Below are 26,940 nucleotides of genomic sequence, written 5' to 3'. Positions count from 1 at the left end.
ACGTAAGACTTGACCAATCAGAGCTCATCATAACAGCTGAGGTAGCCAATAGGCAGCGGTGAAGGGAAAATGGGGCGGGGCCGGTGGGGTGGAAGGGACAGTAGGCGGTGGATGGGAGAGCTGGCGCAGCTGCCGTGGTGGCAGCGGCTGAAGTGGCGGTGGCTGCGGCGGTCGCGGCAGCTGCAACAGTTCCGGGCTCGTGGCTTTGGCGGCGGCGCCGGAGGGCTGGGCTGCGCGGTGCGGACCCCGGCGCGCGGTCCGGGTTGCTGGGGCGGCGCATGTAAGAATTCAGGGGGTGTGAGGGTTGGCCTGATGGAGAGGGCAGGGGTCAGGGGTCAGGGGGCTCGGCGTGAGGGCATTGGAACGTGGGAGGCGGGCAGGTAGGGCCAAGAGGGCCTGCGGGGAAGTCATCGCCGCTTTTCTCTCCCTCCAGCCCTGGTTGCGGGGACCGCAGCGTAGGGATCGCCCGGGGAAGCCCGGGGCGGGGAGAAGGGGCGCAAGGACGAGCACGTGGAGCAGGCGCCCGCACTCCTCTTCGTTATCCTCCTCCCTCGTCTGCTTGTCTCCGTGGCGCCCTCAGGCGACCCACCCCACAAAAGCCTGCCTGCCCTCTTTCCCTAGGACCTGTCCCTAGGGGTGACCCTTCCCTTCTGGCTCCTCAACAGAGGGAGAAGCACTGTGACCCTGGGCAAGTGCTTCCCTTCTCTCCTCTGGGCCTCACTTTTCCATCTCTGTAAAATAATGGCTTTGAATTCAGATGAGGGGACCGTCTGGGAAGAGATGAAGGGTAATGGTTAAGTGGGGAGGGTCCCTGAATTCAGACTGCCTGGGTTGAAATTTGGACTCTGTCACTTCCTTGCTGTTTATTTACAAGAAGCAGGTTAAGTTAACCCTGCTAAGACTCAGTTTCCTCATCTGTGAAGTGGGGACATTAGCTAAGTAAGATTTCCTAACAGCAGTACTATTCACATTTTGAGCCACATATTTCTTTGTTGTGGTGGGTCTCACCTGTGTATGGTAGGATGTTTCCAGGCATCCCTGCCCTCTACCTACTATTACCCCCTACTTGTGACAATCAGAAATGTCTCCATACATTGCTAATGTGTGTGTGTGGCAGGGGAATCACCCCGGCTGAGATCCACAGAACTAATGCATGCATTGCAAGCAACCAGTCATATATTATACAGTTAAAATAAAAAACAGTAGCTATTTTGATAACAATGATACAATTAAAAAAGCTCTTCTTGATGAGTTGAGAAAGTTAATAGACTCTCCAGCCTTCAAAATAAATATGGGAGAGAATGACAAGATGTTAATAATTGTCAAAGCTGAGTGATCGACACAGGGAAGTTCATTTATATATTCTCTCTACGTTTGAGTGTGTTTGAAAATAGCTGTGATAAAAAGTTAAGCCAAAAAGAAAAAAAATAAAACATATAATGCTTAAGACAGCCAAATGGTAACATCTCATTTGGAATTTCCTTTTCTGTCTTCCCACTACTGAGATTTAAAAGTGAAATTAATCCCCAGATCTGGAGGAAACTTAAAAAAAAAAAATCTCGCCGGAAGTTTACTGGGCAGACCGCTACAGGCTTAGCAGCAAAGAATGGTGCTCACTTTTACTGCCTAATTTTAAGAAGATACTGACGCACAGGGGCCTGCCCTGGATTGTCCTGGTGATTCGTGAAGGAAGTAAATTGATGGGTTGCCATTCAGTGGGTTAGTTTGGAGGCAAACTTGATCGAGACCAGAATACAGCAGTTTGAGGAAGGAACCTGCTGCTGTTTTCAAGTTCAAAGGTCTGCTGTTAGGTCTGCTGAGTGTTTGCTTTTCTTTTGGTCCTCCTCAGCGGAAATGGGGATGTTTATAAATAGGAACTGTAACAGGCTAGTTCTGACCATTTTGAATTGGGAGTTCAGAATGAGCGTTTTTGCTGTGTGACTCCGGGCATCACTTAAAAAAATATTCTAGTCTCTTTCCCTTCCTCCCCAAATACCTAAATCTAGGAGAGTATTAAGAGTGATACGGGCAAATCTAGATGACCTGGCACACTAACTCTTTATAGGTCATTGGAGCTAAGTGCTGCCTAAATACCAGGACTGGGACATGGAGGAATTGTAGTGTGCTGGCGGGGAGCACAGGTCTGGAGTCAGATTGTGTAGTTCAAAGCTTGGCTTTCCAGCTGTGAGTTCTTGGACAAGTAAATTATTTAACTTCTCTAAGTTAAGCCTTAAGTCCCCCCCCTCTGTAATGGGGGATAATAATCCTCCTTATCTATTACGAAGTTTCAATCAGCTTTACTTAAAAATTGCTAGAAGAGCCCCAGCATATAGTAAGCGCTCACTGAGTATTAACTACTATTGTTTGAATGGTTGTATATGTATATATATTTTTAAGCCTTTGAAACCTCTGAAATTCACACACAAACAAGGGTTAAGAAGGGTAGAGGGGGAACATATTAGCCATAATCCCAATCTCCAAACATAATTACCCTTAACTTTCAGTATTTAATCTTGCACAGAATTTTAGTGCTATTATACTGCAATACTCTTTTTTATTGAAATATGATTCACATTACTATAAGATCCATCATCTTACATCTAAAGGGTACCATTCTGTGGTTTTTAGTATATTTGTAAGGTTATGTACCCATCACCACTATCTAATTCCAGAACATTTTCATCAGTAGTGGTTGTATTTTGATAATTGTCCTTTTTTTTTTTTTTTTTAAATCCCCCAAACCCTAGAAGATGCCACTGATGGAGGAGTTTCTAAGAAGCACCTCTGGGCCAGTGGCTTTGAACTGGAGCTCAAAGCAGACACTACTTAAAGCTCTGGACTTCACATCCTGAGGGCTATAGGAGAGGAGAACATGGCCGTGAGTTTAGATGACGACGTTCCCCTCATCCTGACCTTGGATGAGGGTGGCAGCACCCTACTAGCTCCCTCCAACGGCCTGGGCCAAGAGGATCTGCCCAGCAGAAGTAAGATGGTAGGGTGGGCTGGGGGAGGGAGTGCAGCTTTTCTGTTTCAGGGGGCGAGTTGTGGGCTTGGTGCTCTGTTGGTAGATGCATGTACCTGAATGCCTGACCCCATGTTTGACTCCCAAGTTCTGACACAGAAACTACTGGGAGACTAATCCTGTGGGGTCCTAATCCTGCACCCTCAATTTTGGGGTGCTTTCCGGGACTAGCCTGCCCTGCTTCCCTCAGCACCTCCCCTCTCTTGCGCCTGTGGTACCCTGGTTTTGTTCATGGATGCTTGGTGGGGACCTCAGGCAAACCTGCTCCTTGGCTAGCTTCCCTGCCCCATTCCTTGTTAAAAAAAGAAACAGATTTCAACATTGGTCTCTGTCTGCCTGATCCTTGGCAGGATAGTGGAGTTGACTGCTTCTCCCCACCGGCACTAAGTCCTTGGACTGCCCAGGACAGGGTGGAAGGGGGCGAGCATTCGTCGTGACCCATTGATTTGAGGGTTTGGGGTTTTGCTTTGTCTTCCTCTAAACCAAAGCCCAGCAGCACAAAGTGAACCCGCGAGAGGTTGTGAGCTTTAAATTTTTTAGATTTTAAGTGTGTTTCTGGCAGAACGAGAGGCCTTAAAAACCTTTCTTGTCCCGAAGCCATTTGCTTCGTTTGCTCAGACCTTGGGTCCAAGAGAGGCTTAAAATAACTTGCCTTTAATGGAGGGTCCTAAGATGTCAGGGGCTAGGGCTTTAGGGTCTCCTTAGCAGATGGAAATTCTACTCACAAGCCATACTGTTGAGTCAGGGGTATTGCTTGGGTCCAGGGAAAGATAAGCCTGGCTCTCCCATCTCCTTTGTCCAGAGAGAACACAGTTGGCTTGCACGGAGCTTAACAGCCTCCCCTTGGAAGTGGTGAAGGACAGCATTGTTCCCGTGGATGGGAGTGCAATGGGAGGCCTGGCTCCCTCTAAACTGGCCTCTCTTTGGTTTAGCGTGTTCACCCATCCAGAGTGGCAGAGCTGGGCGATCGAGGAAGATTAGAAAGTAGACCAGATTTTTCCCTAAGTGCCATTCAGGACCAAGAAATCAGTGGCTGTGATTTCAGGCCCACTTCTTAAATACCCTAGAGTTGGCAAGCTAAGTGTCAGGCTCTTTTTTTTTTTAACATCTTTATTGGAGTATAATTGCTTTACAATGGTGTGTTAGTTTCTGCTTTGTAACAAAGTGAATCAGTTATACATATACATATGTTCCTATATCTCTTCCCTCTTGCGTCTCCCTCCCTCCCACCCTCCCTATCCCACCCCTCTAGGTGGTCACAAAGCACCGAGCTGATCTCCCTGTGCTATGTGACTGCTTCCCACTAGCTATCTGTTTTACGTTTGGTAGTGTATATATGTCCATGCCACTCTCTCGCTTTGTCACAGCTTACCCTTCCGCCTCCCCTCAGGCTCTTTCTCACCTGTTATCCTAACTAAGATCCTTTTTGCAAGGTAGACAGTATTATCCCTGTTTTACGGAGGAGAAAATGGTGAGTCAGAGAGGTTAAGGAACTTGCCTGATGTCACACAGCCAAGCAAGCGGTTGAGCAGAGATTTGAACCGAGGACTGACCCCAAAGTTCCTTCCCCTCCTCTTCCTCCCTTTTTCCTCCTCCTCCCCTCCTCCCTCTCCTTTTCCTCCTTCACAAGCCTTTAATGAGTATGAGTGCTGGTCCTTAGCATTTACATATATTATTTCATCATATAACCTTAAGGTGGAGTTATTGTTATTATCCATATTTACTGGGGAAGCAAAGCCTCAGAGAGGTTAAGTAACTTGTCCAAGGTCACACAGCTAGCAAGCAGCAGTGTCTCTCTGATCTTCCCTCTAACACCACCATGTAAGGTGCTTTGGGGAAAGGGATGTAAATGAATGTGACATTGTCTCAGCTTCAGAGTAGGATACCCCCTAGTGAGGGGAGCGGTTAAGTCCATTGCCAATGAGGGAATGGACTGGAGGGAGGGTGGTTGATACGCACAGGGTATGGATCATTCTGGAAATAGCCAGGCTCAAGGTTCTAAATTGGACTCCTAGTCATTGTTGTGGGTGCCACTTTTAAGTCCTCCCACAGTATCGGTGTTGATGACAGGCTGTCCAGGTCTCCTGAAGGATCAAAGTGGGAAGAGCAGCCTAGTTCTGCGTCAAGATCAGGTTTTGAAACGATGAAGGCGCTTGATGATTGGGAAATAGGCCAAGTAGACAATAAAGCTAACCTTGGATAGCCCCCTAGTAAGACCATTCATTTCTTGGCGAAGTCGGTGGCTCATTTTTAGTTCGTTTAAGAAAAACAAAATAAACAACTGATGGGGTCCAGGGAAACTGTGCTTTCTGCGAAGTGCACTAGTGCCTCAGTTTCCTGTCTCATCCTCTTCCTGTGGTATTTGCTAAAATCTCTAAGAACTAATGGCTGTAACCCTCCAAGCCTGGCTAGGAAAAACAGTAGTGCCTCTTAGAGGAAAGGAGAGATTTCAGAGGCGGCCTGCCTGCTCCATCTCCTCCGTATGGGCCTTTCTTATTTCATGCTTGGATTTTGGCATTGACTTTCTTCCCAAGTTCCCCCATGCCCGCTTCTCTGAGCAGTCCGTCTAAAACACAAATCTGACCTGGTATGGGCGTACCTTGTTTTACTGCACTTCACAGATACTGCGACTTTTACAAATCGAAGGTTGGTGGCAACCCTGCATCAAACAGGTCTCTCAGCACCAGTTTTCCCAACAGCATTTGCTCACTTCCTGTCTCGGTGTCACATTTTGGTAATTCTTGCAATATTTCAAACCCTCTACTAGCAAAAAGATTACGATTCACTGAAGGCTCAGACGATGGTTAGCATTTTTTTAAATATAAATTTATTTATTTTATTTACTTTTGGCTGCGTTGGGTCTTCGTTGCTGCACATGGGCTTTCTCTAGTTGCAGCGAGCGGGGGCTACTCTTCATTGCGGTGCGTGGGCTTCTCATTGCGGTGGCTTCTCTTGTTGCGGAGCACGGGCTCTAGGCGTGCGTGGGCTTCAGTAGTTGTGGCACGTGGGCTTCAGTAGTTGTGGCTCGCGGGCTCTAGAGCGCAGGCTCAGTAGCTGTGGCACACAGGCTTAGTTGCTCCGTGGCATGTGGGATCTTGCCAGACGAGGGCCCGAACCCGTGTCCCCTGCATTGGCAGGCAGATTCTTAACCACTACGCCACCAGGGAAGTCCCATGGTTAGCATTTTTTAGCAACAAAGTATTTTTTCATTAAGGTGTGTACATTGTTTTTTAGCATAATGCTATTGAACAATTAATAGACTACAGTATAGTGTAGACATAACTTTTATATGCACTGGGAAACCAAAAACTTCATGTGACTCACTTTATGGCGATATTCATTTGATCGCAGTGGTCTGGAACTGAACCCACAGCATCTCTGAGGTCTGCCTGTAATTTCCCCAGCTTGCCGCCCCCAGGACCTTCCTGTCCCTTATAGGATGACGGCCAAGCTCCTTAGCCAGCATATGTGTGTTCTAGTGCCTTCTTGCCTGACCAGTCCCATTTCCTGCTTCAACCCACAATTCTAGTTCTCGGAATCCCCGGTATATTCTTAAACCTCTCCGCCTTGCTGGTAACTGTCTGGCATGCTTTCCCCAGACTCTTGTTTACTCATGAGCTTCAGTTCTGTCTTGACAATCCTGCTGATAATCCCATCTCTTTGAAGCCTTCACTGGACCTCCTATTCCCGATGGGGCTAATTACTCACCCTCTTCTGCTTTGGTATCTGGTGTAGGCTTCCATTATTATGGCTACTTACTGTGCGGAAATGACTTGTTTAACCATCTGATCACCTCCAAGGCCCCAAGTGTTCATTCATCTGTGCATCACCTAGCTTGATGCCTACTGCATGCAGGCACTCAACAAGTCATGGTCCAAATAAACCTAGTTGGGTCTCTGAGGCCTTTTAGCTCATGGGAGGGGCTGTCTGAGGGCCCAGTCAGAGGTGGGCAGCAGCCCCTCCTGCCTCTGTTCACCAGTGGTTGGAGTCTCATCACTCCCAGCACAGCTGATTGTCCTGGGGGCTGCCATCATTGCCCCCCGGTCTGTGGCTGATAGAAACCCTTGAGGTGTTAAGGCGTTGGCAGTATGCAGACAGAAGGGAAGAGAAACAAAATTTTATAAAAACAAAATTCTTGAAAAATAGCATTTCTCTAAAGGAAACTAAATGCAGCGTACTTAATAATAGTCTTTAAAAAGTAAGAAAGTTTCTGTTATCATTTTTATAAATAAAACTTACAAGTTCCAATTAAAAAAAAAGAAAAAAGAATGTAGACAGAGGCCTTCAGCAGAATTGGCAGCTATCTGGGCACGACTGCTACTGAGAACTAAGCCAGCTCTCTGAGGGTGTGTGCCTTGATTGACCCTGGGCCTCCGCCCTGACCCAGCAGCTGTCACTGGTGCCTTCCTCTGGCTATGTACCACACGCTCCCTGTCTTAGTGTGCTCGGGCTGCCATGACAAAATTCCACAGAAGGGGGCGGGGGGGGGTACTTCAGCAATGGAAATGTATTGTCTCACAGTTCTGGAGGCTGGAAGTCCAAGATCAGGGTGTCGGCAGGGTTGGTTTGTCTGAGGCCTCTCTCCTTGACTCTTGGACAGTTGCCTTCTCACTGTGTCCTCAGCTTGTGTGTCTGTGTCCTAATCTCTTCTTATAAGGATACCAGTCCTATTGGATTAAGGCTCACCCATATGACCTCATTTTACCTTAATTACCTCTTTAAAGGCTCTGTCTCTGAATACAGTCACATTCTGAGGCCCTGGGGGTTGGGACTTCAACATAGAAATTTTAGGGGGGGGACACAATTCAGCCCATAACACTCCTGCCCTTTCCTTAGGTGCGGTCCCCAGGAATCTGGCTGTGCCGCCTGTGCCCTTTGACCCTATGCTAGGGGTGATCAATGCTGGGGAATTATCCCTAAAGGAAACTGGAGGGTTTGGATTTTTTTTTCCTTATATGGGAAAGGATGGATTTTATCCAGGACTCAGACATCTCTGGGCTATAAGAGTAGCTGCTGAAATGCTAATGCATGACTCACAGGCAGGGGGCGTCAGGTTGATAAAGGAGGCAGGTATGAGCAAAGGTATTTAAAGCATGGAATTAGGAATAACGTTTGACAGTGCAGTTTGAGATAGCCCATTGTCTGCATTGCACATCAGTCAGCGGCCTGGACCATCTCTAGACCACAGAGCCTGAATACTGTGGGCAGTACGAGGGATTTTCCGGGGGACTTCTGGTCACACTCAGCTTTTGCCTTCTCACTGCCTTTAAACCCAACAGCTGCCTAAGATGGGCCTGTACTATCGGCCTTTTCTGGGTGATAAAAGGATTGTGGGCAAGCTGGTGGCTGAGGCTTGAGCAGGGCATTTTGTCTCATGCACTACTTTGGTGCTGGTGGTTCATGGCTTTCTGGTGACAGGCCATGCAGGGATAAGGCCTAAGGTGATAGAGCAGAGGACCCCCTCTCCCTCCTTTGCCCATGCCTAATGTACCATCAGGAGTTAACCTGAGACCCAGTACAAGGTGGAGGGCCACTGCCCATTTGCAGGGGCCAACACATGGCAGGCACCCTGGCTCCTTTTCCAGAGTTTTCCTGCAGCCACAGCCAGCTGGCACCTGTCTTAGTCAAGGTGGGGCAGAGCTGTTGGCCTCAGGGCAGGTGTAGCCAACACGAGCTGGGATAGAGCAGTGGGGCTGTATTCCCAGGGGTGACCAACCCCAGGGTAGGTGCTCCGTCACAGAAATCTGTGTCTGTTGTTCTTTCTCTGACCAAGCTTCCCCAGCATACTTGCCAAACGATAAATAAAGCCCGAGGACTTGGGTAGCTTTTGTCACTTGTGATAACCCTGGGTGGTGGAATGGTTAAGCATTCGGGGTCTGGAGTCGAGCTGCAGGCTTCCAATCCTAGGTGAGTTTGGAACTCAGCGTCTCTAAGCCTCAACCTTATCATCTGTGCGGCGGGGTCATGATAGGCAGTACCTCCCAGTAGAGTCATCGTGGGGATGCGGTGAGACCACGTGTGTGACGCCCATGTAAGTGCTCAGCCAGTCCTAGGCAGTACCTCCCAGTAGAGTCATCGTGGGGATGCGGTGAGACCACGTGTGTGACGCCCATGTAAGTGCTCAGCCAGTCCTAGGCGTTACTGTCATGACCAGAGACTAGGCTTCTTCTTTGGAAGATCATAGTGCATGAGCGGGGCTGCTGAACCCAGGCCGAGGTCTGAATCCTTTTCTGGCCCACTCCTGGCACAGCAGGTGGTCCCCGCCAAGCTGGGAAGCAAAAGCAGCATGGCAACTGGAGATGGAACAGCAGTTAGATTTTCACGGCTTCCCAGGGAGCTTGGGCATTTGGCTCCGCGGGAGTTGGTCCCCTGGCTTTCCTAGGGCCCCGCCAAGGCAGAATGCCTGTGTCACCAGGCCGGCGGAGGCACCAATTCAAATGAGCAAGCATCCGGCCTGCTGGCTTCCAGCCTCGTAACCCACACTTGAAGCCTTTCACTTCCTCCACCCTCCGAGTCCTCATGGGGGATCCTGTCTGTTGCCTCAGGCCCCCCCGCCGTGAAATGCCATCTGTCCCCTCCGCGCGCCGAAAGCTACCGTGTCAAAACGACAGTTGTGGCAGCTGGGCGCAGGCTGGAGAGGCTGCTGAACTGCTCTTTACCCATCGCCTTAGGGGGGCTAAGTTCCCATTTGCTCCAGGAGCGCTTCATGAGGCAGAACGCTCAACTTCTCAGCCTCCAAGTCAGGGAGGGAACGTGGGAGGGCTCTGACGGCCCCTGGCTGCGGTGCCCACCCCCAGGGCTGCCTTGCGAATCACAGCACGGTGGCCCTGGAAGGAAACCCAGAGGAGGCACCAAGCAATCAAGCCCCCAGGAGGGACATCGGTCCCAGGACCATCCCCATCCCACCTTCATACTCAGGGAGTCCGTAGGACTCCCTTTGCTGGGTGACTTCCCTGATGTGGACATTTCCTGACTCCCTCCCTTTTCTCCTCATCAGTCCAAGCTGAGTAAGGTCATTCACAATAAAAATAACGGCTTGGAACTTCCCTGGTGGTGCAGTGGTTAAGAATTCGCCTGCCAATGCAGGGAACATGGGTTCGATCCCTGGTCCGGGAAGATTCCCACATGCCGTGCAGCAACTAAGCCCGTGCACCACAACTACTGAGCCTGCGCTCTAGAGCCCACGAGCCACAACTGCTGAAGCCTGGGCGCCTAGAGCCCGTGCTCTACAATAAGAGAGCCACCGCAATGAGAAGGCCACGCACCGCAACCAAGAGTAGCCCCCGCTTGCCACAACTAGAGAAAGCCTGCGCGCAGCAACGAAGGCCCAATGCAGCCAAAACAAATAAATAAATAAAATAATAATAATGGCTCATGGGTATTGAGCCCCTATCACGTGCCAGGCAGCGTCTGAAAGCACTTTACATGTGCCATCTCAGTCATTGGGTCCTCGCAGCAGATCTGTGCGGTCGGTTCAGCATCTGTATCTGACGGAAGAGGAAACTGACCCTCTGAGAGGTTGAAACTTACCCAGGGTCACACAGCCAGGGAGTGTCGGCTGCAGCATTGGAACCCAGGTCTTCTGACTCGGGAACTCCGATTCGGAGCTGATGTGCTGCACGCCAGGAAGTAAAGCTTTGTGAAAGAGGGAGAACTTTAGGCCAGAGTTTCTTTTCCAAAAGGAAGTTGGTTTCTATGATATCTATACCTTCATCTCTTTTTTTTTCCAGTTAAACTTTTATTTCCGGCAAGGCATGTTACTCTCAATTAGAGCTCCATACCTGGAACTCCCTTTTGTGTTATAAAAACAGCAAAACTTATGGGGGTTTCATTGTACACGTGGTATCGGGTCATCACTGAGAAACTAGAAAAGATGGGCAAGTGAAAAAACAACAGACCACAAAGGACAGCCATGACTTCATGCAGCTTTCTCCTCAGTGTACGCCCTTTTCCAACGCACAGGCATTTGGCTAAACTTTACATCATTATGGCTGGAACAAGACAGTTTGGGCTGAAAATGGGAACTCATAGGAGTCAAGATTTGGGAAAGGAAGGGCAAAGGAGGACCGGCCTTGGAGCAGGGCACGAGACTCAAAAGGCCAGCTGGGGTGGCCGAGGAGGGCCATCCCCCAAGGTCACTGGTTCCCAGGGGCAGGTGACCCCCTATCATCACTTGCCTGGAGGGTGTCCCTGGACAGGAGAACTGATTCAGGCCATCAGTGCTTGGGTTGCCTTTTCCACTGGTGACCCCCTTTGCTGTGTTTGCTTTTTGTTGGAGGTACTTATCTACTCATAAAAACGTATGGCTCTTTCTCTCCTCAAAGCACTTGAGAGGCTGTGGTTCAGCTGAAGTGACCTTGTAGGAAGTGCCTGAGCACGTGGCTGCCCTGGGCCCGGGTGGGCTGGGGACACGCTGGGGAGCGCACGTGCTGTCTGGTGGGCTGGCTGCTACTTCCCTCTGGCCATTCGTTACCATGTGGGCTCATGGGCTGCTTGTGACTACATTTTCCAGTGTTTCCAGAGAAATCAAAACCTACGCTTTTCATCGGAAGCCTTCTGACTTTTACATATCGCAACCGTTTCACATTTCTCAAACAGCCAGCTGAGTAAAATCTAGTCAGCGGCTGCTACTTTACGACATAGAACCTACCTGTTCAGCCTTTGTTTTCTGTTCAGAACGAACTCCTTCAAAATAAGGAAACAACACAGAACCAACGGATGTGCTCTCCGTGGCCTCGGAGAGGTTCTTCACCTTTGGACGCCGTTCCGTGAGATTCAGAACTGGCTGGGGGAAAACTTTTCTCTGCCTCTGTGTGCTTCACCTAAAGAAAGACCGGATTTTGGGACTTCCTTGGCGGTCCAGTGGGTTAAGACTCCTCGCTTCCACCACAGGGGGCGCGGGTTCGATCCCTGGTAGAGCCAGGCCAGGCAGGTGAGGTGGGAGGACAGAGCAGGTGGGTGCATCTCCCGGGATCCCCTTCATCTTTCTTTTCTGTTTATTCCTTGCTTCCTCTGGGTTGCAGTTCACCTGATACTCTCCCTGTGGGAGTGCCCTTTGCTCCTTCTTTCTTATCTGCATCCAACTTTACAACTGTCTTCTCTCTTTTTTTAAAGATTTATTATTTATTTATGGCTGTGTTGGGTCTTAGTTGCGGCATGTGGGCTCTTTGTTGTGACACACAGTCTCTCTCATTGAGGCGTGCAAGCTCCGTAGTTGTGGCGCGCGCGGGCGTAGTTGCCCTGTGGCATGTGGGATCCCAGTTCCCTGACCAGGGATCGAACCTGCTTCCCCTGCATTGGCAGACGGATTCTTTACCACTGGACCACCAGGGAAGTCCCTCTTCTCTTTTCTTAGCTATTTGATCATGGGACTCTTTTTTTTTTTTTAGCTTTGACTTTGAGACGTGTAATAAAGATTCAAGTGGACATTAGAAGTTTAAAAATAATTAATAGTTTAATAGCTAGTCGTCTTCTAATTCTTTTTTTTTCTTGAATCGTTCTCATCTTGTCAACTGAAAAGCTAAGAGTTTTTCAACTGGCTGGCATGGATTTCTTCAGAGCTTAGAACCGCTGTTGCGGAGGTCACAGAAACGTAGCAGATCTAGTTATGGCTCGTGAAGGATTTATGGTCTGGTTGGCAATAAGACAGACGAGTATATGACGTGCTACTTTTGTGGCTTTTATTGTAACCGTGGAAGGATTTAGAGGAGGAGAGAGTAAGGATGGGCAGGGGAGGTGGAAGCGCTTTCCCAAGGAGGTGAAATATTGGGGCAGGAGATGGAGTCAGTCTGCTTGATTTGGGGAGGGAGCACATCAGGAAAGGCTTTAGAGAGATTAAGCTTTATTGTGCTCAGTGTTTAAAGAGCAGATAAACAGGAAGCAGGAAGTGGAAGCTGGAAGTGAAAGACCATCTCAAGGAAAGGAGCGGGGGAGCAGAGGTGTAGAAGAGTTGGAGTGGACGGGTGGGTGTGGTTGGCGCTTTGACTGGTGGGCGGGGAGGAGAGATTGGATCCAGATCTTGGGGGGTCTCTCTGCCTCCAGGGCCGTGCTGAGGAGTGGGACTTCATCTTGGGGGTGATGCAGAAGTCCCAGAGTGCTTTAAGCAGGGGAGTGACACGGTCACATTTCAGGGGAGCGTCTGCAAATTCACTCAGGCTGCCCTGCAAAGAGTGGTTGGAAATGGGTGGCAAGACCAGGTGGCAGGGGGGTGGCCTAGGCACATGATGGGACTTGTTTTGTTCGGCCTGAATGGTATTTTAAGCAGGTATTATGCTTGTTCACAGCGTGAGGGCTCAGCACCTGCCGTCTCACACACCCCAGCTTCCCAGTTTGCTACCTGCCTGGTGCCTGCAGGCATTTGAGTTTGTAGCCCTGGCAGTAAATTCTGATAGGACGGTACAGTGGCAGGAGTTGAGAGCACAAAGGACAGTGAAGGCTCAACTGAGGGAGTAGATCAGCCTATGGGCAGGTGGAGTTTTTTTTTTTTTTTGGCTACATGGGGTCTTCGTTGCTGCGCACGGGCTTTCTCTAGTTGCTGTGCGTGGACTTCTTATTGTGGTGGCTTCTCTTGTTGTGGAGCATGGGCTCTAGGCATGCAGGCTTCAGTAACTGCGGCACACAGGCTCAGTAGTTGTGGCTTGCGGGCTCTAGAGCGCAGGCTCAGTACTTGAGGCGCATGGGCTTAGCTGCTCCGCAGCATGTGGGGTCTTCCTGGACCAGGGATTGAACCCATGTCCCCTGCATTGGCAGGCGGATTCTCAACCACTGTGCCACCAGGGAAGTCCCAGGTGGAGTTTTAGGCACAGGTGGGAGTTGGGGATGCTGGGGACAGGACCGAATGCCTGGGCAGAGGGAAAGAGGGGGTACGAGCCTCCCCATGCAGGCCAAAGATGAGAGCTCCGGGGCAGTTGGGGTCTGGGGCGTGGTTAAGAGCACACGACGAGTTTGAGTCTAGCTCTGCCATTTGCTGCCGTGGGACCTTGGGCGCTTGACATAATGTCTCTTAGCTTCGGTTTCCTCATCTGTAAAAGGAAACTAATACCAATAATACTACCTTAGACGGCTGTCCCAAGGTTGAACCAAGACAGCGTACCTCACACAGGCACGTTGGCTGGCTTATAGCAGAAGGAGCATTGGGTGGATGTTAGCCGTTTTCATTAGGGGAGGGGTCAGAGCAGGTAGACCTATTTTATGGAGAGCCTGGAATGCTGACAGCATTTTATTTATTATTTTTTTCTTAAAAAAAATTTTTTTTTACATTTTTGGCCATGCCACGCAGCTTGCGGGATCTTAGTTCCCCTACCAGGGCTCAAACCCGGGCCCATGGCAGTGAAAGCGCCGAGTCCTAGCTCCTGGACCACCAGGGAATTCCCCAGACAGTAGTTTAGAGTTGGTGGAATAACCAGAAAGTGACGTGATGAGAACATTTCTTCCTGCTGACTTCTTTCCAACTCCGGAGGCCGTCTCTATCCACCGTGATAGACCTTAGAGACCTGCCTTAGAGACCCTGGGGTGGGTCAGTCCTGAATAGGGATGACATTTTGCTCTGGAGATTGGGAGGTGGGTGGAGAGGAAACTCCCAGCATGTCCTATAGTGGCAGGAGCCAGACTGGGCATCTTTTTTTTTAAAATTAATTTACTTTGTTTTTTATTTATTTTTGGCTGTGTTGGGTCTTTGTTGCTGTGCATGGGCTTTCTCTAGTTGCAGCGAGTGGGCTTCTCATTGTGGTGGCTTCTATTGTTGGGAGCACGGGCTCTAGAGCGCAGGCTCAGTAGTTGTGGTGCACGGGCTTAGTTGCTCTGCAGCATGTGGGATCTTCCCAGACCAGGGATCGAACCCATGTCCCCTGCAGTGGCAGGCGGATTCTTAACCACTGCGCCACCAGGGAAGTCCCAGACTGGGCATCTTTCTCTCTTTCTTTCTGTCTCTTGAAGCTCAGTGCAGTTCTTGCCTCACCCTAGGCACTCAGGAAACATCTGGACAATATGGAACCCGTGAGTCCTTTCGTGAGTTCGCCTGGCTTGGGATACATGTGTAGGAGGGCGTGTCTCAGATTAGTAATGTCAGGAGCTGTATCTGGCAAGGAGAAAGTAATTAGTGAAAGAAAAGCAGAGATTGGAATGAATATGCTCTGCTGCCAACCTCTTAGGATCAGAAAGGACCTATTCTCCTGATTTAAAAAGGCATGGCTTCTAACTGTATCCAGCAGATAAGTTTCTGCTTTGTTCCAGTGCACTGACACAGCCCTCTAAAGAGTCCATCCTGCTAGAGAGTTGATCCGGAAGTTCTCAGTCTGCTCAGCCAGGAAGCGTAGATCTAACTCTCTCTATCCTCTTTCATGATAATTCCTGGATAGCTGGTATTTCCATTCAGTGGAGAAAAGGAGGGTTGAATTCTGTTCTCATAACCACCCTCCGTGGACTGAGGAATTGTCATTTTGGATTACAACTGGGGTGTTTGGATGACAAATTAAAAAAAAAAAATATATATATATATATATATATATATATATTTTTTTTTTTTTTTTGCGGTATGCGGGCCTCTCACTGTTGTGGCCTCTCCCGTTGTGGAGCACAGGCTCCGGACGCGCAGGCTCAGCGGCCATGACTCACGGGCCCAGCTGCTCTGTGGCATGTGGGATCTTCCTGGACCGGGGCACGAACCCGTGTCCCCCGCATCGGCAGGCAGACTCTCAACCACTGCGCCACCAGGGAAGCCCTAAAAATATTTTTTTTTAGATCTCTTTCCCTGTGTATTTTAGCTATAGCACAAGCAAGAGCATGATACGGTAGCAGCATCCTTTTTTTTTTTTTTAAAGGCATGATTTAGGGGCTTTGTTTTTCCCTGGAAGACTCAGTTATGTTTGGGGAGTCTCCCAGGTGAACATTTGGTGACTTCAGCCTGCATTTGGAACAACACTAGCAAATATCTCCCATGAGTGCTCTGTGGGCTCCACCCCTGCACCCTGGCCCAACAGTGAATCCAGGAGCTACAAATCAGAGCATCCTTTATGCTACCTTAACGTAGAAGTCTTCCCCAGAGCCATTCTTGCTGTTCTCTCACTGGAGGCAGCAAGCACTATTACAACTGATTGCAGTTGGAAACACTGTGTACAGTAATGTTAACATAAGCGGTTGCTCCTACGAGCCCTTGTGAAGTAACAGTATTTATGCCCATTTTTCAGATGTGCAGTTCAAGGGGTGGGGAGGGAAGTGACCTGCACAGGCAGACAGTGGAGCCATGAGCCTCGTTTGTCATCAGTGTTGGTGGGCTGCTGTGTGCCCAGCACACCCCTGCGGAAGGCAGGTTTGTGGGTCCCTCTTGCTCTCGGATCACAGACCTGCCACCTCTGTTTTCAGGCCTTGCCCAGAGGGAACATTTCTCCATCCAAGCTCTAGTGGCTTTGAAACTTTCATTAACTTCAGAGTATAGATAAGGAAACCATAAACTCAGACCCATTCACTTGGTGAGGGTTAGGCCAAGTTCTTGGATCAAATGAAAATGAAGACCTTGAATGCTAAGTCCTCTGATCCACCTTCCCAACCTGGCCCCCATCCACGTGGCAGTGGCCCCAGCACTTTCCAGGCCGTGAGAAATTCCACCTCAGTTATACCCCTGGCTGATGGGCCTTCATTCTTGCACTACCCCTCCCAGGAATTAGAACCAATAAGCAAAAGTCTTAAACGTAGGGCTGTTCATACCATCTCATTTATTTATTTATTTTTTGGCTGTGCCGCGCGGCGTGCGAGATCTTAGTTCCCTGACCAGGGATCGAACCCGTGCCCCCTGCATTGGGAGCATGGAGCCTTAACCGCTGGACTGCCAGGGGAGGTCCCCTATCATCTCGTTTATTTAACAGTCACATAATCTCACATTTTTTTCATTTGAACCACTTTCACTACCAAACCTTCCCGTGGGCTGCTGTCTCTTGCTTCTGATCTATCCCCACTCCATATTTCTTCAGCCGAAGATCTTGTCCTCTGTTTCCATGGAGGCTTCCCTAACCGCCCCTAACCGGTTGGGGTAGTGGCTGCACTTCTACACCTTCGCATCCTCTGAATACACTGCGCGGAGGCCCACTTGCTCCCTAGCATCTGCATGTGACAGGTTTGATTCATGTCTCATGTACTGAATCAGGGTTTGCTTTGTACCTGAGTAGGTGCTATTGTTTTGGGTCCTGATGTGCCTGTTTCTGGGAGCACAAGTTTTTGCAAAGTCACGGACCACATCTTCTCTGCACACACCCAGGGCACTTAATAACAGACTCCCATGAAGTAACATATCTGGGAGTGAGTCACTAGGTTCCCAAAACACCCAGGGTCCCAAGTGACTCTGTTTGTCACAGCTTAACCAGCCCCTGGAGCCATCTGGGGTGACCAGGAGACTCATTCACGTGTGATCAGGTCAGAACTAGGCCGGACGGGGGCCTGGCCCCTCCTTGCCCTAGGAGCAGCCTACTTTGGGGATGTCTTTGGTCTCTGCTTTCGGAGTTCTCCGGGGTGCACACGTCTCATAATTGCCATGTCAGCCCCGGGGTGGTGTGGTCCCACCTTCCCTCACCTCTGAGCTCGCCCCTCCACCACCCCACCCCTCGTAGGCCACCTCTCCCTCTTGTTAATCTCTCTTTTTGTTAGACTGGGATTTTATTTATTTGTTTTTTCTTATTCTTTGAGCTCTTGCTGGAAATCAGCTCGGGCAGAGTGACTGTGCTCAGCGCTGGCTAATGGCTTGGAGCCACTCCAGGCTGCCGGCTGCGTCAGCTTTCACTTGTGGGTGATCGTCGACGAGCGTGATGCCTTTCCTCTGTGACACCCCAGGGTCCCCTCTTCTTGCCGGCTCGGCTGTTCGCACTTGGCTGGCCTGCCTTTATTGTTGTGAATGGCAGTTTTTCCTGCGCACCCTGGAGCCTGTCTGGCCACCTCGATGGGGCTCAGACTTTCTCAGTTGCAGAGCCTGCTCAGCCTTCAGGCCAGTTGAGCTGTTTGCTTTTGTTGCGTGTTTTGTGCTGTTCCCTTTTGGAGCTTGGACACTGTCCCAGGGTGGGCAGGGGCTCCCAAGTCTGGAGACGGGGATAGCTTGGGAGAATCCTCAGGTTGTTAGACATGTGTGTGTGTTGGGCGAGTGATCACACATGCTGCTGATGTAGTGTGTTCTGACATTTCTTCAGAGTCTCTTGGTCTATAGCAAAGGATGGCATTGAATTTCTAGTGTCATCTCTCAGCAGCTGTGCAAACTTGAAGGAGGAGCTAAGCTTCGGTTTCTCCCTGAGTTTCACTTTCTTCAGCTGTACAACGGGGAGAAGAACATCTCCATTCAGGGTTGACATAAAGATTAAATGGGAAATTCCATATAACATCTCCCGGTACCACCTCAGTAAGTGGAAACTCTAACTAATAGTAAAGTATCAGGGTTTCATTTGCAACAAAGTAGCGATGATGCCCTTTCTAGAGCCTCTGAGTAGATAATCTAAGGACTCCGCGTTGAGGACTTGAGCTTGCCCTTCCTTTTATTAAATTCTTCCTCTTTAGGAATGTTAATTGGGTTTTGGATTTTCTTAGGGATTCCGTGGTGGCGAATGGGGGAACCATATGTTAATTTCCTTGACCGTCCAGGTGCACTGCAGAGACAATTCAACTGAAGTAGCCCCACCTCCTGCCCACTCTTTAGGATGGCTTTTTGGTTTCCATTGTATTTTTCTTTATTCACGATGCCTCTTTTGCGCTCTCTTCCCCACTCGACAGAAAGGGAACCGAGGAGGAGGAAGAGGAGGCCGAGCCCAGTGCCCGGCCACCGACTGCACAGGCTCTCAGGCCCTGCCGGCTCCCCTGGGAGCAGCACCCACCAGGACAGCCCGGGTCCTGGAGAAGTGGCGTGCCCAGGCCATCAAACTCTCTGCGGGTTGTAGACTTCCTCCTGACATGTCACTCCGCCAAGGCGCCTGTGCCTCCCAGCCGTCTTACCCCTTGTTGCCGCTCTTCTGAGTATAGCCACCAGCTCACAGGAGATCCAGATGCTGGGCTGTGGCCAGTGTTCACGGGAGCTGGGTCCAGTCAGCCCCCCAGGCACTCCCAGGTAGGGGCTAGAGCAGACCTCTGATCAGTAGCCACGTGGAGAACGAGTCTCATGGCCAGACTTGTTCCCCTGAGCACCACTTATCCGCTGACCCGCTGCAGAGGCCCAGGGAGCGCCAGCGTGCAGTGAAAAATGCCTTTGTCTCCGTTTGCTGTTGTGCTGCTTCCGTCCCCATCCCTGTGCGTTTCACAATTAGCATCTCCAGCGCTTCCAAGTGAATACAGGACAGATGTTCGCACAGGTGCTGCCCTCTTCACTGAGTAAACAGAGTGGAGTTGGCATGTTTTTCTGTGTGTGTGTGTGTGTGTGCAAAGTAGGCCTTGGAGATGGTTGTAGTGTTTACAAATGTTTTCTCAAAGCATCCGATGCACTTTTGCACGTGGTAGGTGCTCAATAAATACTTTGTGATGAGTTATTAGTGGGAATAAAAGCCTTTTGTTTCATAAAAAACCCAGGGGCCCGGGAGCAGGAACTACAATTCCAAGTCAAGCCTTGAAATTCACAGACTAAAGAAGATGGAACTCATTTCCAGCCTCACAAGAAATTATCTGCCAGCATCTGGCAAACCCCTTCTTCTCTCTTTGCCTTGGCGGAGGGTGGTGGTGGGTTGTGTAGCAGTGGCAAGACATGGTTCTTCACATGCAGGGTGGTCAGGACAATCAGTGGAGGTGACCCCAGCGGCTCCTGGCAAGTTAACTGCTCTGTAAACACGAGCTCACCATGGCTCCTCCGGGGAAAGGACCTTGCCCTTTTGCCTGTGCAGAATGTAGATGGGATTACGGTATAACTGAGAATGCCCTCCCGGCCTGCGTTTTTCCGATTGGCACACCTGGTCCAACTGCTCTGCTGGTAAAGCCCAGCAGCTCAAGTCCAGTCTCCTTAACATGGCTTACAGCCCACCCGCTGCTCCTGCCTCACAAAAGAGTCAGGCTGCTGGGCTCAAACCCCAGCCTGGCCCCTTTCTTGCTCTGTGACCTTGGGCAAATCACTTAGCCTCTCTGGGCCTTAGTTTCCCCTTCTGGAAACTGAAGATATTAATAGTCTCTAGTTCATGGGGCTTTTTATACTTAAAAGAATTAACAAACGTAAAGCACTGAGTGTGAGCTGTTATTCTTGTTCTCATTCCCACACATCAGCCTTATCTCTGGCTTCAGAATTACCGAACCCTCTGCAGTTTCCCAGACATCCCCTGCCATTTGCTTCTCTGTGCTTTATGCATGACCTTCCTGTTTCTGGAATGTACCCCTCACCCCATCCCCATCCCCCTTTTGAACACCTTTTCATCCCTCCTCCTTTCAAAGCTAGCACGGATATCGCCCCTGAATCCCTCTCTGCCTCTTTTCTCCAGCCCCCGTGGACGGTCGTTGCCATCACATCCTTTTCTAGGCTGTTGTAACTAGCAAGTGCCTTTAACGCACCAGAATCACATCCCTTCTTCTGCCTCCTGATTGTGAACTCCGTGAGGGCAAAGTTCATGGTTTTACTTTTTCAAATCCAACACCTAACTCAATGCCTGGTATACAGTAGGTGCTGAGGAAATGTCTCCTCAAATGAAACCATATTTGTTTGCATCTAGAAGGTCAGCCTTTTAAAAACTTGCTCCTCCCCTTTTCTTCCCCAAATAACCGCATGATTTATCAAGACTAGAGACTTGCTCTCAAGGTCACATTTGCAACCTCAGGGTGTGAGTTCCCAGCGTGGCCAGTTTGAGGGTGGGCCCCTGGGACAGCAGTTGCTACTCTAAATTACCAAGAGATGCTTATTTTCCGGGCCCCTCCCAAGAGTCTGTTGTTTCTGATCTTCACGCCTCCCGACTTTCCGTACATCTCCTCTGTTTATAGCTGCTGCTCTCAACTTGCTACCCAGTTCAAGTCCCTTCCATGGCTGCCCTTGTGTATCTGCAGGGAATCCCTCTGGATTTGGCCACATAGGTCCCTGTCAGCTGGCCAGAAACAGTTGGAGGTGGCGCAGGGCGTTATCCAGGCTACTTCCAAACCAGGGCTCCTTCTAGAACAGTGCTTGACCCAGTACCGGCCTGGGTGAGCCTTTCATCTTTCCTTTCCTCCTCTGGCTTAAGCCTTTGGCAGGACAGGTTTTGGGCTTGAGGCCAGCGATTCAACTGGGAGGGCTACACGCCGGCTCTCGCCTTTGTGGAGGTTAGTCTATTTGCCCGGAGTTCTGCCTGGGTTTACAGCCTCTCCTAACGTGCGTTGATGACGCGGGTCTACCTCCCAGGCCATCGTGCAGTCAGTCGTCAGCAGAGAAGTCTCGAGCAGAAGGAAATGTGCGCTCTGCTTTCTTTCGGTGTAGTGTCTTTTGCCTGATTTTTATCTGGGGGCCTTTAAAGAGCCACAGCCGGCACAGAAGCAGGGCGGCGACGCCGTGCCTGGAAAACTCATCAGCGTCACTCTGGTTTGTTTTCCTCCCCTTCAAGCCTTTTCCCATGGAGTGGGGCTCTCAGCGACAACTGGCAAATGGTTGGGTGATTGCTCGTTGTCATTCTGGTGGGCACTGGTGTCCGGAGGGCTCCAAGTGCTTTGTGGGTATTCGCATTTGTTTCTCAGATGCCCAGGTGCACAGTTGGCACCAGTCCCGGTTAATGGATGAAGAAACTGAGGCTCTGGGGATCAAGATCGTGAACCAAGGACTGGGAGGGGCACAGCTGGGAGCAAACTTGGGTGTTCAGGGCTACGTTTTGTCTTGAAGAGGATGTGCGGGATGTGTGTGTGTGTGAACGCATAAGGTTGTGTATGTGTAAGAGAATGAGAATGAAAAGGAGGGAGGATTGAATGGGGGCGTGGGGTCCTCAGTATAAACCTGCCCAAGAACAGTCACTGCCTTGCAGTCTTTCTGATCAAAACTACCTCCCACGAGGAGCTCATATGCCTTTTATCCAAAGCAACCTCTTGCCCAGGCCCCAAAGGAAGGCCGCAGTGATTTACCCAGCCCTAGTGGACCCTGCGCTCGCTGGATGAGGGGGCTGGGTCACAGAAGCCCTCCTCACCTGCCCGTTCTTTCCCTCTCCTCCCTGGCTCCACTTTATAGCTGGCATATGGAAACTGTTTCTGTTTACCCAGTGCCACCAGGATGCTGCTGCACGCGGAAATCTTGGATTCCCCACAGGGTCGTTTCAGAGGCTGCATGCAAAGCAGCCAGCTGTTTTGCAGGGAGCCTCTGGGCCCTGTTACATCAGCTTGGAGGAAAACATTACCATCTGTGCAAACAGGTCATCCTGGTTTGTCTGCCTGTCCTCTGTTTGGGGAACTTCTCTCCTACTTGGAGGCAGTTCTTTTGTTGTTGTTATTGTTGTTTTGTATTCCAATGCCTGTCAGTTCAGCAGTTTCTTTCTGTTCCTTCTCCTCTATGTTCACCTCCCTGGGCTGACTGCCAGGATGCAGGGAGGGCAGTTAAGGGGTTGGTGATGCGTAAATCTTTAGTGGCAAAGGTCGTTGGGCCTGAAAAGGCTGCAGGCTGGTTTCACAGGAGACTTCTCTGCCCAGGGCACCCGAAGTGCAGAACAAAGTGTTTCTCTTTGGGGGTTGGGGTTGGGGGAACTTGCCCTAGAGGCTCCGAATGGGATCTTCCTGGTTGCCAAGAATGCTCCTGGTCAGCTTCCTCTGGCCCTTCTCCTGCGAGCGGAGAAGCTGGTTTGCTGTGGGAGCCAGAAGACTGCCGCTCCCACCCTCCTGCGCTGCTGTGTATCGTTTTTTTCCTCCTTCTTCCCGCCCGTTTCTGGGCCAGCTGCCTCCCAGGAAAGACGGAAATGCAGAGGCGAGGGCCAGCCATCATGTTCCTGGACGAGGCGGCGGATGGCCAGCTCCCCGACAGCCCCGTCGTGAGGTCATCCCACCTCCTCCAGCTGGGCCCTTGCGGTATGCCTTGACCTTGCCTTTCCAGCTCGTCTGGAGACACCCACCCTGCTCTGGGCGAGCACGGTGCCAAAGTCAGAGGTCGAACGTGTTGATTCTTATGTGGTCTCTGACAGCCACTGGTGTGAGGGCTGGTCCCTGATCACAGGAGGGGGCTGGACCTGGGGTGCTGTGTGAGAGCCCTCCAGACTGCCTTGTTGTCCAGACTCTCCCTGTGCAGGGGATGCCCCGAAAGTTGCATCGTCAGCTTTCACCTGGAGACCCGGGGGCCGCTGTTTCTCCCAGCAAGTGCAGATTTGGCCCAGGTGGGTAGGATTAGGCCAGTGGCTTATTCTCTTTGATTTGTCTCACAGCTGTGCACCAGCAATTACATAGTGGCAGACAGTGGGCATCAGACCACTGTCCACATTACTCTAGTGAGGGATGAGTGACCAGTGTTTGTGGTGGGGAAGCTCTAGAAGGGGAGCCAGGAGGCCCAGGTGCTAGAGCTGGCTCTCTGATGGATCAGCCCTGTTACACAGGCACACCTCCCCTCCCTGGCCCCAGTTTCCCATCTCTAAGAGACGGGCATTCAATTAAGTGGTCTCTGTGATCCATTTCAGACCTGACCATCATCCTTTCTAAGAACCCAGACCTGACACTCATCGTTTCTAAGATGAGCAGCAGAAAGTACTCAAGTCCATGCAGGGAAGCCTCGTAGCCCATAGAGCACGCTAAACCCTGCTCTGTGGTTTAGCGTGGGGATTCTCAGCACAGAACCTGCTGACCTTCTAAAGGTGTGAGACCCGGGCAAGTTCACAGATCTCTCTGGGCTTCCATTGCCTCATCTGTAAAATGGGCACAATAATGGTCGCTACCTCATAGGGTTATTGTGAGTATGAAATTTATAGAAATATATACATTTATATAAATACATAGATAAATATATGGTGCTGAGAATAGCCTGGCACACAGAATATGCCCTGTAAGTGTGTTTGTTATTTCAGCAAAAGCTGAGTTGATGAGGTTTGGGCTACATAGATTTGTGGGGCTGAGGTTCATTAGGGTAGGGGAGAGACGTGTGTGTTAAAAAAGACCCTGTCACCCTCTCGGTGCAGCGAGGCAGTGTTGGTGGAAGGCTTCTGGTAGCCAGCAGGATCCAAGCGGCTGGGCTCTGCACCAGGTGTGGCATGGCCGGCCCCATGGGTGGTTCATGAGTTGGGAGTTATTTTTAAAGCCATCTGCACCCCCTTGCCTGTCCCCCTCACCGTCTTTATGTATCTGTAAATTCATAGATGCTGTGAATTGCAAAGGCAGCTGGTCCAACTTGCCACTTGCTGGGGGAACCTCCCTCTGTTGAAGCCTCCTCTTGAGGCCCCGTGTTGATGGCGTATGTGCTGCCTTGGCAGACAGGTGGCCCCAGAGGGCAGGGACTATCCAGGTACCTCCAGTCCCCAGCCAGGGTTCCCAGCACCTAGGAGCTGCACTCCGCCCCTGGGGATACCCATCAAAACAACGAGTAGAACAATGCCATTCATTGTTGGTTTTAAAATATTTTTATTAAGAATTCTTCCTTTTTAAAAAAAATTATTTATTTATTTATTTATGGCTGTGTTGGGTCTTCTTTTCTGTGCAAGGGCTTTCTCTAGTTGCGGCGAGCGGGGGCCACTCCTCATCGCGGTGCACGGGCCTCTCACTATCGCGGCCCCTCTTGTTGCGGAGCACAGGCTCCAGACGTGCAGGCTTAGTAATTGTGGCTCGCGGGCCCAGTTGCTCCGCGGCACGTGGGATCTTCCCAGACCAGGGCTCGAACCCGTGTCCCCTGCATTGGCCGGCAGATTCTCAACCACTGCGCCACCAGGGAAGCCCAAGAATTATTTCTAACTTACAGATCACATGAGGAATAAAATGACAAATACATATGTACCCAGCGCCACCAGAGCTTAGTGCTTACTTAATTTTAATAAATCAAACATGACAGAGTTAAAGCCCAGTGCATTTGGGGGCAGCTCTTTTTTTTTTTTTTAAGATTCTGTTTTCGATGTGGACCATTTTTAAAGTTTTTATTGCATTTGTTACAATATTGCTTCTGTTTTATGTTTTTGGTTTTTCTGGCCACGAGGCATGTGGGGTCTTAGCTCCCTGACCAGGGATTGAATCCGCACCCCCTGCATAGGAAGGTGAAGTCTTAACCACTGGACCGACCGCCAGGGAAGTCCCGGGGGCAGCTCTTGTAGTTAGAAAAGCCTTCCTGGGATCTGGTGGAAATGCCCGTCCTGTGACATCTCCTCCCAAGTCCTTGTTCTGCCCTTTGTAGCCTCACAACATGTCTCCTCACACCTGCCAGCCACCAGATGTGATCTGTGGCTAGAGAGCATACGTTTTGTCTCTGTGATGCTCGCTGTTGCATGGGGGCCCTGGCATCCTAGTGCTTGGCAGTAGCCAGCTGCCCTCTGAAGATCTACCTGTCCTTTAGGAGTTTGGGAAGGAACAGGAAATGGAGAGAGATGCAGCGGGAGCCAGATCCTAAAGACCCTTGCTGAGTCTGAAGTCTTTCCCGAGGGCGAGCTATTGAAAGATTGTTAAGCAGCTGAGGGATACGATCAGATTTCTGCTTTACCGACTTCATCCTGCAACAAGACCCCTGCGGTCAGGGAAAGGCCCAGGCAGCGAGAACCAGCCTGAAGGCTGTTGCTGACTTTTAGGTGAAAGGCAGGAGGCTCCAGTGAATGTGGGGAATGGAGATGGATTAGAGAGAGGAGACCCTCCCAGACCTGGCGACTTATAGGCCATGGGGGGGGTGGGGGTGGGGAGAAGGTGATGTGAAAGATTTCCGGCCGTGAGGACCGTCCTCCCAAGGCAGCCGGAAGGCTGGTCTGTCTTCCTGTCCCAGGGGTCCTTGTGGATTTCAGAGACTGGATGGAATTGTTTGTGCATCGGGGGAGAAGACTGTCTCTCACCCAAACCAGGGCCCTTCAAAATACCAAGGGTTGGGCTTCCCTGGTGGCGCAGTGGTTGAGAGTCCGTCTGTCGATGCAGGGGACACGGGTTCGTGCCCCGGTCCGGGAAGATCCCACGTGCCGCGGAGCGGCTGGGCCCGTGAGCCATGGCCGCTGAGCCTGCGCATCCGGAGCCTGTGCTCCGCAACGGGAGAGGCCACAACAGTGAGAGGCCCGCGTATCGCCAAAAAAAATAATAAAAGATACCAAGGGTCACCTGCTCCCAGGCAAAAGCCATTGGTGTGAGTGAGGTGGAAGTGGCAAGGGTTGGCCTGCACTGGGGGACGCTGTAGCGCTCCCCCGCCCCCCATCACAGTGGTGTATGGTGTAAGCGATGGGGGCAAAGGGGAGAAGTCGAGGAGGACCACGTGCCTTCTCCCCACCAGAATGGGCCTGAGAGAGCTCCCGGGCGGGAGGCAGAAGCTGGGTCCATTTGCTGAGACTCCTACACGAGAAGAAGGGCTCGGAAGGCTCACATGGGGGTCTCCAAGGCAGGGGCTCCTGCAGACGCTTATGTCTAGCACAGACTGGGAAAATGGCACTAATGTCCGCTGCCATCTGTGCCAGCCTGTCGCCCCCCACCCCGCACCAGCACCGCTATTTATTCGACCTAGGGCTGCTGTGTCCCGGGCGCTGGCTCCTGCCGTGCTGTGCAAAGGTCATGGAGGACAGGGCGCAGGCGCACAAGCTCCCAGCTCCATCCAGATGCCGGCAGGCATCTTTCTCCTACTTGGGAGTCACGTTTTGGCTCATGCTTCCCTGGTCTATGTGAGCGGGTGGAGGAAGGTGGTTTGACCTTCTCCTGTCTCTGCCTAGGGCTTAGTTCAGAAATGGGCACTGGGATCAGAGTTGGGAAATGTTGGCATTGGTAGAGCAGGACCAGGATGATCAAGGGCTGGCTGCAGCCAGATGTCCTGCCTTCTACCTGTTACTCCATTTGAGTGATGGAACCGCTGATATATATATATATATATATATATATATATATATATATATATA

At 50.7% G+C, this 26,940-nt stretch overlaps 1 protein-coding gene across 6 annotated transcripts in view; it reads left to right on the top strand.

Moving 5' to 3' along the window:
* The first annotated feature begins 95 nt into the window (after window positions 1-95).
* The window catches only part of TPCN1 (two pore segment channel 1), a 62,530-nt gene continuing 35,685 nt past the window's right edge, over window positions 96-26,940 (top strand). For 3 of the 6 annotated variants that reach the window (XR_003794505.1, XR_003794506.1, XM_029229466.1), the window contains exons 1-3: window positions 120-280; window positions 2,751-2,984; window positions 18,764-22,966. Coding sequence is in view for 3 of the 6 variants with exons in the window: in XM_029229466.1 (XP_029085299.1) it covers window positions 22,066-22,966 (901 nt within the window). In the remaining 3 variants the exon portion in view is untranslated. Of the gene's footprint in view, window positions 281-2,747; window positions 2,993-18,763; window positions 22,967-26,940 lie in introns of those variants that run through there. The other 3 variants (XM_029229482.1, XM_029229502.1, XM_029229493.1) reach the window with 3 other exon arrangements.

This window comes from Monodon monoceros, unplaced genomic scaffold (assembly GCF_005190385.1).
Source record: "Monodon monoceros isolate NGI ecotype Baffin Bay Population unplaced genomic scaffold, NGI_Narwhal_1 Super_Scaffold_1, whole genome shotgun sequence".
Classification (NCBI taxonomy): domain Eukaryota; kingdom Metazoa; phylum Chordata; class Mammalia; order Artiodactyla; family Monodontidae; genus Monodon; species Monodon monoceros.
Note: the sequence above shows the minus strand (reverse complement) of the source record. Positions and strands in the feature narration are given on the sequence as shown.